Source organism: Bos grunniens, chromosome 11, assembly GCF_055505025.1.
Source record: "Bos grunniens cultivar Pamir isolate PY7600 chromosome 11, Bosgru_T2T1.0, whole genome shotgun sequence".
NCBI classification, from domain to species: Eukaryota; Metazoa; Chordata; class Mammalia; order Artiodactyla; family Bovidae; genus Bos; species Bos grunniens.
The window spans coordinates 44,860,596-44,875,753 of NC_141175.1; the positions used below are offsets into that span (position 1 = coordinate 44,860,596).

Sequence of the window (15,158 nt, forward strand, 5' to 3'; positions counted from 1 at the left end):
AACAGGTACCCAATTACAAAATGCTCTTTGAAAAGCTGAATTACAGACCTCCACAGCATTGTTATACAAAACAGAGAAAAATCAGTAAATACCTGAACTGAAGTGGTTGTTTCGTGTAAATGACCACCAGCAACTGCTCCTTTGGAAGCTGCTAAGGAGACACTGTGCACTTTGGGGGTTCCCGGAGTATCAATCTCTCCATCTGTCCTATGTGACTGCCAGGCTTCCTTTCGATGATGAGATTCAGTGGCTTGCTGGTCTCCAAAAGCAGCCCAGGAACAGCTATCTTTCTGTTCATCCTCAAAAGCATTCCAATCTACAACCTGGCTAGGACCAGCTGAACTGAAGTCCGCAAAATCATCTGAGTCTTGAAAAGCACTGCAGTCATCTTGAATATTTGGCACAGAATCAAAGTCTCCAAACTCACCTTCTTGCCCAATTTCCAGTTTTGAAATAGGTTCAGTGCCTGTCCCAGTAGGTTTTCTTGCCAAACTGCATCCCTCTGATAAACTATCAGAAGTCTGTTTTAGGTCTGACTCAGTAAATATAATTTCCTCTTGGCAAGAGACAGTATTTGATTCCCCGAATTCTCCAAAGTCATCACCTGGTTCACTCAAATGTGGAAAGTGCTCTGAGGACTCTTCAAAAGTGACATCACTCATTGAGTCTTGTGTACCAGCAGTAACAAAAGGTGGAGTTGTGCCACTGGCTGTGCCAAAGTCACCAAAATCATCCTCAATGGTATCGTTGCAAGTCACAAAGTCATTACTACTATCACCATTTTTTACACTCACAGAATCATCTAAAACATTTTCTTCTGTAGGATCAAAGCTGAGGCTCTGGGAGTCAGTAAACCCTCTAATTTCTTCTTTGGAAGAACCAACTTCATCATCTGCATCCAAAGTTTTAGTAGAAACCATGCACAGATCAGAACATTTAGAAGTGAATATATCAAGATTTTCCTCAATTTTACATTGTTCTCTCCTACTGGCTTCTGAATTTTCAGCTGGGTCTGCCAAACTCCAAGCCTCTGACTGAACACTTGAATTGAAAAATTCATCTTGTTGCAATGTGGGAAGGCCTTGCTTTCCCCTGCTGAAACCCCTGTCACTCGTTACGCTTATTTTTGAAACACAAACCTGATCCTTTCTAGCAGTGTCTCCTTTATCATCACAGCTTCTATCCAAAGACACTTCTTTTATAGAATTCAGTTCATTGACTCTATTAATTTTGTTTTCCTGAATGGTTAGTGCCTCATCATTTAAAACTGCACATTCTATTTCTTCTAGTTGTATCCTTTCTTTTCTGGAAAATGTGGCAAAATCTGCAAATTCCTCAGCAGGACTAGGTGCATAGTCTAAATTATACTCAGTACTATAAGTGCTAAGAGGCTTTCGTCCTTTTGAATCAGCTGCAGCGTCCAGATCATCTGTTCCCTGAGGATTTACAGTTTCCAACACTGCAAACCCATTTGTTAGAATCTCCAGACAAGGCGGCTTTTCACCATTGCAGCTCTCTAACTGCTTGTTCTGATGAACAACATTCAGGTCAGTTCTAAAATCTCCTGGAGAGAAACTTTCAGGTGTTCCAACATTCTGTCTCTGCTCCACTTCTTTATCTCGTGGACTTTCTATGCCATCAATGGAAGTATCTAAAGTTTTAGATGAAATTATTTCTTTGCTGGTGGTAGAAAGTAAAACATCAGACTGTCCTTTCACAGGAGAAGAAAGTTCAGCAGTGATGTCTTTATCGTTACTATTTTTAATGGACTTAAAGCTTGTAAGGCTATCTACATTTTCTGAGAAATCATGAATTGGCATAAAATGGTTTGAAGGTACAAACTCTTCCTTGGGACGAGTGTAATCTGGTGTATCAAAATCAACAAACCCTACACCAGACGGGCTAACTTCAGAAAACCCACCAAATTCCCCAAATTCATCGTCATCATCATCCTCAGCTCCGTTGTCTAGTGGTGGTGGGGACGAAGAGTACATTCGAATGATGTCTGGCTCCATTGTTCAATTGCTTTCAATACTTAATTTATACCTGGAAAAAAAAAAAAAAGATTTCTTTTTAGGGAACAGATTACATACAACAAAGTCATTCAGAATTCTCTCAAAGAAACTTCAAAACAGTGTAAATTTACAGTGCTCTGCTTTTTATTTTTTAAACTATTTTTCTGTAAAGCAATTATCCTTCAATTAAAAATTGAATTTTCAAAATTTAAAAATTTTTAAAAAACCTAAAAAAAAACAACTATTTTTATCTTAGGTAAGATTACACAGCTATAATATAATGGCAAAAAAACCAAAACAAAACAGCTTTTACACTGTATGTTTCCAAGGGCATTGGTAGCATATTACTGAATCTGAGGATTCCAGAAAATTTCAAATAAACACTTACAAAAGTACATCTATAAGAGTCTCTCTTGGGGCACTTGCTTGTTCTCTTAGACTCTCCTTCTAGTTCACTGGGGATTCAGGGCTTGCCTTGTGGATTTGTAGGAATTCTTTATAAATAAAATGAAAATTCTGTCTCTCATAATGACTGCAAATATTTTCCTCAATTTGCTTTTCAATGTTTATTTCTGACTCAAGTTAATTTTTTCTGATTTTAAAGACTTTATTTTTTCAGAGAAGCTTCAGGTTCACAACAGAATTGAGCAGAAGATATAGAAACTTCCCATACGGATCCTACTCCCATTAATTTGCACAGTCTCCTCTGTTATGAACATCTTCTACCAAAGTGGTAAATCTGTTACAACTGATGAACCTACACTGACGCATCATTATTACCCAAAGTCCATAGTTCATATTAGGGTTCATTCTTGGTGCTATACATTCTGAGTTTGGACAAATACATAAAGATATGCATCTACCAGTACAGTATTACACAGAATAGTTTCACTGTCCCTCAAATCCTGTGTTCCACCTCCTCTATTCATCTGTCCCTCTCCCCTACCCTGGCAACCACTGATTTTCTTACTGTCTCCATAGTTCTGCTTTTACTAGAATGTTATTTAATTAGACTTATAGAGTATGTAGCTTGTATATACTGTATGATTGGCTTCTTTCACCTAGTAATATGTATTGAAGGTTCTTCCTCCATGTCTTTTCATGGCTTGAAAAATTTATTTTCTTAAACTATTGAATAATATTCCATTACCTGAATATACCATAGTTTAATTTTTTATAACTTTCCATTTTGAAATTGCTTAGGACTCACAAGAAGTTGTAAAAATAGTACAGAGTTCTCACATATGCTCTCACCCAGTTTCCCTCAGTAAGAATACGGTAAACAACAGTACACGATCAAATCCTGAAACCGACATCCGTATAACCTATTAAATCAGCTACAGACCTTGTTTAGATTTCATCACTTTTCCTCTCTTAGGGTGTCTGCGCAGTTTTATGAAACTGATTATACATGCAGATTAGATTTCACTGTCACTATAATTGGGGTTAGAACTGTTGCAAAAATAGTTCAATAATATCAGTATAAAGTCCTTTGTGTAATCCCTAAATAGTCATGCCCTTCCATAAACCCAAACTGTTGGAAACTACTAATCTGTTCTCCATCATTATAATTTTGCTATGTCAAGAGTGTTATCTAAATGGAATTATGTAATATGTAACCCTGTGAAGTTGGCTTTTTCACTCCCCTTAATGCCCTCAAGATCCATCCATGTTGTTGTATGTGTCCACAGTTCATTCCTTTTTATTGCTAAGTAGCATTCCACTATTTAACTTAAATGCAGAGTACATCATGAGAAACGCTGGGCTGGAAGAAGTACAAGGTGGAATCAAGATTGCCGGGAGAAATATCAATAACCTCAGATATGCAGATGACACCACCCTTATAGCAGAAAGTGAAGAGGAACTAAACAGCCTCTTGATGAAAGTGAAAGAGGAGAGTGAAAAAGTTGGCTTAAAGCTCAACATTCAGAAAACGAAGATCATGGCATCTGGTCCCATCACTTCATGGTAAATAGATGGGGAAACAGTGTCAGACTTTATTTTTTTGGGCTCCAAAATCACTGCAGACAGTGACTGCAGCCATGAAATTAAAAGACACTTACTCCTTGGAAGGAAAGTTATGACCAACCTAGATAGCATATTCAAAAGCAGAGACATTACTTTGCCAACAAAGGTCCGTCTAGTCAAGGCTATGGTTTTTCCAGTGGTCATGTATGGATGTGAGTTGGACTGTGAAGAAAGCTGAGTGCCGAAGAATTGATGCTTTTGAAGTGTGGTGTTGGAGAAGACTCTTGAGAGTCCCTTGGACTGCAAGGAGATCCAACCAGTCCATTCTGAAGGAGATCAGTCCTGGGTGTTCATTGGAAGGAATGATGTTAAAGCTGAAACCTCAATACTTTAGCCACCTCATGCGAGAGTTGACTCACTGGAAAAGACCCTGATGATGGGAGGGATTGGGGGCAGGAGGAGAACGGGACGACAGAGGATGAGATGGCTGGATGGCATCACCAACTCGATGGACCTGAGTTTGAGTAAACTCCGGGAGTTGGTGATGGACAGGGAGGCCTGGCATGCTGCAATTCATGGGGTCACAAAGAGTCAGACGCAACCGAGCAAGTGAAATGAACTGATTCCACTATACAGATGTCACCACAGTTTGTTTTTCCATTTACTCCATGTAAGACATCTAGGTTATTTTCAGTATTTTTACAACTACGAGTAAAGCTGCTATGAACATTTGTGTACAGATTGTTATGTGAACATGAGTCCTCATTTCTTTAAGATGAATACTCAGGAGTGCAAAGGCTGGGTCACATGGTAAGTGTGTAATTAATGTTATAAGCCAAACTGTCTTCCCAAGTTAACTTTTAAGGGGTCAAATTGATTTTCCATTAGTAGTTTTCTTCATTATTTTGCTGTCATAAAGGCTTAAATTTTAAATTTAATAAATATTCACTTTTATTTTCTTCTATTTTACAGGGTTTTTTTTTTACATTTAATAAATTTACAATTTATTTTGGCATATGGTCTAAAGCAAAGGTCTAAGTGAATTTTTTTGTAACTAGCAATTATCACAGTCACATTTCTTGAATAATTCTTCCCAGGCCTGTTAGTTCATGATATCTCCTTTTTTTTTTTTTACACATTCAATTCTTAAATGGAATCTGTGTATGAGTTATTATTTTCCTCTGTACTAAACAGTCAAAAGTGTCACAAGACAGACTTATCAGTAAAAGGAAAGGGAAGATTAATATCAAAGTCCTAGAATAAAACAGCCCATAAACAATAAATTGATCCTCACAGTTGTCAAGTTAGACACAAGAGGAAATTGTTTACTACAAAATTTAACCAGTTTTGCAAGATAACAACAATAAATTCTTTCAACTCTCAGGATAAAATTTCTTAAGATCTTCCAGTTTTAGAGAGAAGGTGCCTTATAAACCACATAATTTGATTCAGAGAGGAGGAAAATGAGGCTCACTGATAAGCAACTTTACTGAGTTATAGCTGGTTAGCAGAAAATGGCTTCAGAATACAAAAAGATCTTTAGGTTAATGACTGGTCAGTGCTGAGAAAAATAAGCAAGCCAGAAGAAAAAAGATCCCATTGTAATGTATCTACTTTAAATTGTGTACCTTACAGAATCAGCATTATGAAGAAGGAAATAACTGCTTTAGTTCCAAGATACTTTTTTTTCCCTGACGATTTAAAGAGAAAATCATACACACAGTAAAAGATACACATAAATTCTATTTTCTTCCCTTGTTGAGCTTCCTGATAACTCCTTCTAATGCTGGGTGTACAAGGTCATTTGGCCTCTAACAGTTTCCCTATAATTATGAAGTTCCTAGTGTTTAAAAATATTCTCCAATTGTTAAAGTGTGGAGAAAGGGACACTTGCACACACATACAGAAGGCAATTTGGCTATACTATGTGAACTCTATTTTTTTTTTTTCGTTAAACAAAACGCTCCAGAGGGATTACTTAAGCAAATTATGCCATATCATTAAAATAGGATCCTTCTGAATCTTTTTAATATAATTCCTTTTTTAAATTTAAAAGCAATCATAATGATGCAGACATGTCAAAAGGACACAAAAACCAGCTTGAAGGGATTACTACTGTTTAAATCAGGGACAACTTCAGGATCAAAATAAAGATGATGATGGATTATAAGTCACTGAATAAAATAATAAACTATCAGCCCTCATGGATATAAACATGTAAATAAATAAATTGAAAGTTTGATTAGGAACAAGATATTGCACAGCTTCAAAATACCTCCCCACAACATACTTAATTACAAAGGGAACAAGGGTAACTTTCCCTTGGTGAAGACTGACACTTAAATTAAGTGATCAAAGTCAGTATCATTAGAAGCAGAAATACAGAAATCATGCATCCACCACCTGATAAGATGCAATGAGGACACAGACTCCTTTCTGGAATCCCTGCCAAAAAATACACAGTCTGACTCGATTCATGATGAAACTTCAGACAAATTCAAATTGAGAGATAATCTATAAAACAACTGGTCTATAATAATCTTCAAAAGTATCAATGCCATGAAAGTAACAGAAAAATTGGAACTGTTCCAGATTGAAGTTGACTAAAAGAGCTGTGGCAAGTAAATACTACACTTGATTCTCAACTGGCTCCCCTTTCTATATAGGTCATTATTGGATGACTGTGAGACTTGAACAGAGCCCAAGGAGTAGCAGCAATGCACTGATGCTTTCTTGATTTTGATGGTAGTGTTGTGGTTATGTAAGAGAAGTCCTCAGTATACACACTGAAATATTTGGAAGAGATGGGGCAACAGTCTCAAACTGTTCTGGGAAAAAAAAAAAATCTTATTTGTACTAAACCCGCAACTTTTTATAAGTTTCTGATTACTGCAAGATGAAAAATGAAAAAAGTTAAAAGCATCCCAGGAGATTTATGCCTGCATTTAAATATACCTATTTTATAATAAAATGTGTTACTTACACAATAATAATGCTTTATTAAAAATTACAGCAGATATGCATAAAATTTACCAAATTTAAACTACTTTTAAGTGTATGGTTCAGTGGCTTTAAGTGTATTGACACTGTTGTACAACCATCACCAGCATCAATCTCTGGAACTTTTTTATCCTCCAAAACATCAAAGTGCCTTTGTACTTACTAAATGACAACTCCCCATTCTCCATCCCCACCCCCTAGCTCCTGCAGCCACCATTCCACTGTCTGTCTCTAGGAATTTTGACTACTCTAGGTGCCTCCTGTAAGAAGAATCATGCAGTATTTGTTCTTCTGTAACTGGTTTACTTCACTTTCCATGATGTCCTCAAGGTTTATACATATTGCAGCATGTGTCAGAATTGCATTCTTTTTAAGGTTGAATACAATCCTATTGTATGTGATACTATCATCTGCTGATAGACAGATGGGTTGGTTCCACATTTTGGCTACTGTGAATCATGCTTCCATGAATGTGCGTGTATAACATATCTTATTTTTTAAAACGTTTTACTTTGAAAGAATAATAGATGAACGAAGTTGCAAAAACGGTAAAATCCTGTGCACCCTTCACCCAGCTCCTTCTAATGGTGACATCTCAGATAGTTCTAGCATAATAGCAAAACTGGAAACACTGGTATTACCATCAACTGAACTACAGACCTTTATTCTGTTTTCACCATTAAAAAAAAAAAAAAAAACTTGCATTCTTTTGTGTTTGTGACTGTGAAGAAGGCTGAGCACCGAAGAATTGATGCTTTTGAACTGTGGTGTTGGAGAAGACTCTTGAGAGTCCCTTGGACTGCAAGGAGATTCAACCAGTCCATTCTGAAGGAGATCAGCCCTGGGATTTCTTTGGAAGGAATGATGCTAAAGCTGAAACTCCAGTACTTTGGCCACCTCATGTGAAGAGTTGACTCATTGGAAAAGACTCTGATGTTGGGAGGGATTGGGGGCAAGAGGAGAAGGGGACGACAGAGGATGAGATGGCTGGATGGCATCACTGACTCGATGGACGTGAGTCTGAGTGAACTCCGGGAGTTGGTGATGGACAGGGAGGCCTGGCGTGCTGCGATTCATGGCATCGCAAAGAGTTGGACACGACTGAGCGAATGATCTGATCTGACAGTTCAATTTTACGCCATGTACAGATCTATGTAACCACCAGTATCAAGATACAGACCTGCCCCCACTCTTCCAACCCATTCCTGTCCCTGTTGAGGTTGTTCAGTTGCTCAGTTGTGTCCAGCTCTTTGCGACCCCATGGACTGCAGCACGCCAAGCTTCCCTGTCCTTCACTATATCCTGGAGTTTGTTCAAACTCATGTCCATTGAGTCAGTGATGTCATCCAACCATTTCATCCCCCTTTTCCTCCTGTCCTCAATTTTTCTCACCATCAGGATCTCTTCCAATGAGTTGGCTCTTTGCATCAGGTGGCCAAAGTGTTGGAAGTTCAGCTTCAGCATCAGTCCTTCCAATGAATATTCTGGGCTGATTTCCTTTAGGATTGACTAGTTTGATCTCCTTGCTGTCCAAGGGAGTTTCAAGAGTCTTCTCCAGCACCACAGTTCAAAAGCATCAATTTTTTGTCACTCAGCCTTCTTTACAGTCCAACTCTCACATTCATACATGACTACTGGAAAAACCATAGCTTTGATATATGGACCTTTGATGGCAAAGTGATGTCTCTGCTTTTTAATACACTGTCCCTGGGCAACCACTAAGCTATTCTACATCTCCTTTAATTTTATGAAAAGTATTAGGTAAATAGAATCATACAGCATGTAACCTTTTGTGGTTGACTTTTTTCATTCAGTATAATGCACTTAAGGTCCGGGGCTGGATGAAACACAATCTGGAATCAAGACTGCAGGGAGAAATATCAATAACCTTAGATATGCAGATGATACCACCCTTATGGCAGAAAGTGAAGAAGAGCTAAACAGCCTCTTGATGAAAGTGAAAGAGGAGAGTGAAAAAGCTGGCTTAAAACTCAACATTCAGAAAACTAAAATCATGGCATCCGGTCCCATCACTTCATGGCAAATAGATGGGGAAACAATGGAAACAGTGACAGACTTTATTTTCTTGGGCTCCAAAAATCACTGCAGATGGTGATGACAGCCATGAAATTAAAAGACGCTTACTCCTTGGAAGAAAAGTTATGACCAACCTAGACAGCATATTAAAAAGCAGAGACATTACTTTGCCGACAAAGGTCCGTCTAGTCAAAGCTATGGTTTTTCCAGTGGTAATGTATGGATGTGAGAGTTGGACTGTGAAGAAAGCTGAGCGCCGAAAAATTAATGCTCTTGAACTATGGTGTTGAAGACTCTTGAGAGTCCCTTGGGGTTGTGGTAAGGACTGCCTGAGTAGATGCATACTGGAGTGGGTTCAGTTCAGTCGCTCAGTCATGTCTGACTCTTTGCGACCACATGGACTGCAGCATGCCAGGCTTCCCTGTCCATCACCAACTCATTAATAATACATACACTGTGTATTTAAATAGTATTTATAATAAAGATGCTAAAGATATTTACATATAGGTTTCTGTGTGAACACAGGTTCTTATTTCTCTGGGATAACCGAGCAAGCACAGGATCACTGGATCTTATGTTAGCGCATGTTTAGTTTGGTAAAAAACTGCCAAACTATTTTTCAGAGTGCTGTATCATTTTACATTCTTATAACATTTTATTTGTAAAGGACCATCTGTGATGTTTAAGTAGAATCTGTTCATGGTTAATCTACTGCCTTTTCTGTTGTTTGAAAAATGAAACATTTTATTGTTTTCAGGCTTACTTCAAACTGGGATGTTAAGGCAAATACAAAGATCTGAATCAGGAACTTTGTAACCAACAACAGAAAGTAGTTTTTCTTCTTGTCCCACTTTAGCAAGGTATTCTCTCTCTCCTCCTTAGGTGTAACAGGCTTTATGAGACCCCCGGACTATGAACGTTTCCCCATTCCTCAAAACTGTGTCACCTATTGATGAGAAGAACACGGGTTGCACATTCACGTCAGCAGGTCTTGGCTCTGGTCCACCTCACCCTTCAGAAACCTGAGAGAGCCACTGCTCCTGGGTCTCAGCTAAGAATGCCAACCAGTCAGTGTGGAGGAGGTCTGAAATTTTCCAGGAAATTCTTCTGTGCCCAAGCCAATTCAGTAAAATTTGTTAACTGAAGTATATTTGTTCATTTTAGCTTAAGTGTAATGAATTTAAATATTAAGTCTGACTTAAACAAATCTACTATTTTTTTTTAACCACAGGAAAATATGGATTTTTAAGTAGTTCTTTCTACTGAACAGAAGTATAGATGAGCTGACATTAATACTGTGCCTGGCACACAACCACCTCAATAAATATTTCTTCATCCTTAATGAACTACTTACTTCACACACAAGGAGTCCTATCTATTATCCAATTTCTTTACAATCTGAACAAGCACTTGTGGGTGTGTGCATGTGGGTTTTGCAGGGAAGGGGGGGTATGCTCAACTTGCCTTTTTCTTGTCTGCTGATTCCAAGATCTGTTAGAGGACAGTAAACAAGTAACGGGGATATCTAGGAAAGACTGAAGTCACAGTTTACACAAGGCTCTCATGACTGAGTAGTCATGGTAGTCCTAAAGGTAGTCAGAGCAACCCTGTGTCAGAGTGGCAGCCAGGAAGACAGGGGTACAATGAGTGAAGGTGATTCAGAATTCATCTCTCTCAAGAGGAAGAGCCACATTTGCCTAACGAGCTCTAGCCAAGTCTGAAATGGTCTTGGGAAAAAAAAGATGGTGAGTCTCCAGGCTGAAAGCTCTGGGCTCAAGTGGCAAGATGGGCTTGGGAAGGCAAAGGAATGAAAAGAGGGATGGGGCTGATATCATTTAAGACTATCAACCCATTTAAAAATAGTTTCTCAAGAAGCACAAAGTTGGAGGACTTAACCTAACCAGATACCAAGCCTTTGTTTAAAGCTATACGGCCATGTGATAAACCAAGATGCCAGTGCAGAGTGGTGGGGGGGGAAGAATAGGCTTTCAACAAATGGTGCTAGATCATCAACTGGGAGAAAAATCTTTGATTCTACCTAATATCTTACTCAAAAGTTAGTACCATACAGAGTGTAGGCCTAAATGTGAGAGATAAAATAATCAACCTTCTAGGAGGTAATTTAAGAGATTATTTTCATGACTTCAGGGAAGGTAAGGTGCTTTAAACAACAGAAAGCAGCAATCATAAAAGAGTAAATTGATAAATTGGACTCAAGGTTAAAAACTTCCATCAGGAGAACATTAAGAGAATGAAAAGGCAAGCCACTGTCTGGAAGATACTTGCAATACATGTAACTGTCAAAGAACTCACACCCAGAATATGCAAAAAATTCCTACAAATCGATATGAGACGATCTAAAAGAAAAATGGCCAAAGTATTTAGACAAAAGAGTACTTCACAAAGGAGGATGTCCAAAAAGCGAATAAGCATATGAAAAGTCATCAGGAAAATGCACATTAAAACCACAACAAGACACAACAACATCCCCACTAGGATGGCTAAAATTAGAACAATTTAAACTATAGCCACTGATGGCAAAGACTGGAGCAACTGGGATTTTCATTCTTTAATGGCGGGAGTGTAAACTGGTATGCCCGCTTGGAGAACGGCTCAGAAGTACTTACTAAAACTATACCAGGTTTATATCCCACAAAAGCGAGTATTTACATGTGCTAAAAGACACGCACAAGACCGTTCTTGACAACTTTATTCTTAACTGAAAATAACCTAAATGTACATCATCAGAATGGTTAAAATAAACCACGGTATAAGCAAACATGGCAATGAAATGAATTATTACTAATATGCAACAACACAGATGAGTATTACAGACATAATGTATAAAAGAAACCAGATAAATATATATAAAATACACATTGCATGATTCCATTTCTTTGCGGTTCCAAAGACACAAAACTGATCTATGATGGTAATTCAGAATAGTGGTTATCTGATGCTGGGAAAGACTGAAGGCAGGAGGACAAGGGGACAACAGAGGATGAGCTGGTTGGATGGCATTACTGACTTGATGGACGTGAGTATGAGCAAGCTCTGGGAGTCGGTGATGGACAGCCTGGTGTGCTGCGGTCCATGGGGTTGCAAAGAGTCGGACACAACTGAGCGACTGAACTGAACTGATAGGGAGGGGTAGAGTACTGACTGAAGAGCAGCATTGAAGAGCCTGCTGGACACTAACAGAGATAATGTTACTATCGCTCCACTGGGTAGTATTTATACTGGCACATACTTTTATAAAAACTCATCCTGTTGTACACTTACGGTTTGTGTGCTTTGCTGTGTGTATGCTATATGTCAAAAAGTGTTTCTCAGAAAATCAACATACTTAGATTAACAGCAGTTATGTTACAAGTGAATGACTATATGACCATAGTTAAAAATATACTACTCTAGAAAAAAATTTTTTTGCTTATTAATACCTTGCCTTATTCTGGGATATAAATATAAGGCTGTATTTATATAGATATAATATATCTCAAGAGGTAGTATGGCATGAGGGCAAGATCTTGGATCTGGAGTTAGAGACCAGGTTTAGGTTCTGCTTTCCCTGTTTACTAACTATGTGAGTTTGCCCTCTCTGAGCCTTCAGTTTGCAGTCCCTACTCTACAATGCTGTTATGAGGATTTTAGATAACAGACCTTAAGTACCCGGCACATTCTGTGCACTAAGTTATCAACTATCATCACATTTAAACTTATACCCAAGTCTGTGGCTCAAATCACAATCTAGCCTTAACAAGATCTAAGCCAATGTTTGCTTACTTGGCTCAAACATTCACACTACTCTGCATAGACTTTTAAAAGGTCACTGAGGGACTGCCTTGGTGGTCCAGTGGTTTGGACTTTGTGCTTCCAATGTCGGGGTGCAGGTTGGGTTCAATCACTGATTAGGAACTAAGATCCCACATGCTACATGGTGCAGTCAAAAACTTAAAACAGAATCACACAGCTTAAAAGGTCACTGAAAGAATAAATCATTTAAGAAAACTATTAGTAACCACATTAAAGATACAGGAAGTTGACTTTATTTCTAATTTCTATAACCAATCCCAAGAAAATATGAAACAATGCCCAAGGTTAAAGGACTGAGACCATAACCTCTGAACTAATTCAAAGGACCGGTAGTAGTCTGTTAAAAGATAGAGGCTTTGAAATAGAACAGGATAGTGTAACCCAAAAGTTCTCACCAGTAGTACCTTGAAGGATACTGGCTGTAGATACTTCCAAGTTAGAGAAAAGACCACAAGAGGAAAAGCTTCTAAGCAGGTGCTTAGAATGATTCTGCATACTTCTCTGAGAGAGAGAATCCTCCACCAAACCTCTGTCCTTCATCATCCACACAAAGTATCCTCTACCCCAAAGAACCTTGAGCACACATTTGGTGGTAATGGTGGGGTCTCTAAGAGGCCCTCTAGGGAATCCCAGAATCATCCATTGAGAGTTCCTTCTGGATAAGCTAAAAACTCACCAAAGAGAAATCCCCATCTTTTACAATAGTGGTCCCCAAACTTTCTGGCAGCAGGGACCGGTTTCATGGAAGACAGTTTTTCCACGGTGGGGGAAGGGGATAGTGCAGGAGGTAATGTGAGAGAGATGGGGAGGCAGATGAAGCTTCCACTCACCTGTTGCTCACCTCCTGCTTTTGCTTTTTGCTTCCACCTCCTGTTGCTTTTACTCCTGCTGTGTAGCCCAGTTCCCAGCAGGCAAGGACTGACACTGGTTAGGGAACAGGTCCAAGGTCTGGGGATTGGGGATCCCTGTTTTATAGGACACCAGCCCAGCTTAATCAATGTATACATCAACTTTCAAGGCCAGACAGCACTTTCAGATGACGTAATCCAGCTTTACCAAGGACCCTTCACCCCAAACACATTTTTATAGGGACTGAGTTGGAAGTGGATGGTTGTGGTGAAGAACACAAGCAGAAAGGTTAGTGGTAAGAAAAGGGAAAAGACAACTGTATCTGAACGTATGCTACTGACTTAAATAGTACAAATGACACTGCTACTGCTAAGTCACGTCAGTCATGTCAGACTCTGTGCGACCCCATAGACGGCAGCCCGCTAGGCTCCCGTCCCTGGGACTCTCCAGGCAAGAACACTGGAGTGGGTTGCCATTTCCTTCTCCAGTGCATGAAAGTGAAAAGTGAAAGTGAAGCCACTCAGTTGTGTCCGACTCTTCGCGACTCCATGGACTGTAGCCTACCAGGCTCCACCATCCATGGGATTTCCCAGGCAAGAGTACTGGAGTGGACTACCAAGCTTTATTTAATGGAACACACACACACACACACACTCACTACCTTTTTACCACAATATGTTTGAGGTTTATAATTAATCACTTGTTTAAAAAAAATATTTTTTTTTAGAAAAATGAAAGAAAATACTATATAAACAATTAACATCGATTTGCATTACAAATGTTGCCTGTTATTTCAGTAGTCTAAATTATTTAAATCTTTACTGTAATATCCTCATGGGAGTTTTCAGATACTATCACTATCAAAATGCACTGTCAATGAATCCTCCCAGCCTGCATTCCTGCTTAGGAGTCATCTTGTCATAAAAACCAAAAGAAAAAGCTTTTCTTCTGAGCCATATGAAGATTTAAATTCAGTTAACTCTTTGTTCTCAATATATCTAGAGATGCCTTGGCCATGATGTCACAAAAGTTTTCATGCTTCTAAAATTTTAAATCTATAAAATGATCATTTTCTTTTCTCTTTTTGAGTGGTTTATTCTCAGTGTATTAAATTGTTCAGTCGCTAAGTGGTGTCTAACTCTTTGCAATCCCATAGACAGCCAGGCTTCCCTGTCTTTCACTATCTCCGAGAGATTGCTCAAACTCATGTCCATTGAGTTAGTGATGTCATGGTGCTCAATGGTGGCTAGCAAAACATGGTGTTCAATGGTGGCTAACAAACCAAAGAGAGCCCCTAAAAATAAAATCTTTTTAGTAAAGACCTGAGAAAGGTGACGGTGTTTGTTTCATTTTAGGATTATCATCCTCCCTTCAACATAGGGTACAAACTTTAAAACTCCCACAATTCCAAAGCTGAGTATTTTTCAGAGACCTCAAAATTTCTCTGAACTTGCCATTTTAAAAACAAAAATCCAA

General features: G+C 38.7%; 1 protein-coding gene across 5 annotated transcripts in view; it reads right to left on the reverse strand.

The window, feature by feature from the left end:
* AFTPH (aftiphilin) overlaps positions 1 to 15,158 on the reverse strand; it is a 74,642-nt gene that overhangs the window by 38,352 nt on the left and 21,132 nt on the right. For 3 of the 5 annotated variants that reach the window (XR_015136718.1, XM_086326341.1, XM_086326340.1), the window contains exon 2: positions 93 to 2,046. Coding sequence is in view for 4 of the 5 variants with exons in the window: in XM_086326341.1 (XP_086182467.1) it covers positions 93 to 2,015 (1,923 nt within the window). In the remaining variant the exon portion in view is untranslated. The remainder of the gene's footprint in view (positions 1 to 92; positions 2,047 to 15,158) is intronic. The other 2 variants (XM_086326343.1, XM_086326342.1) reach the window with 1 other exon arrangement.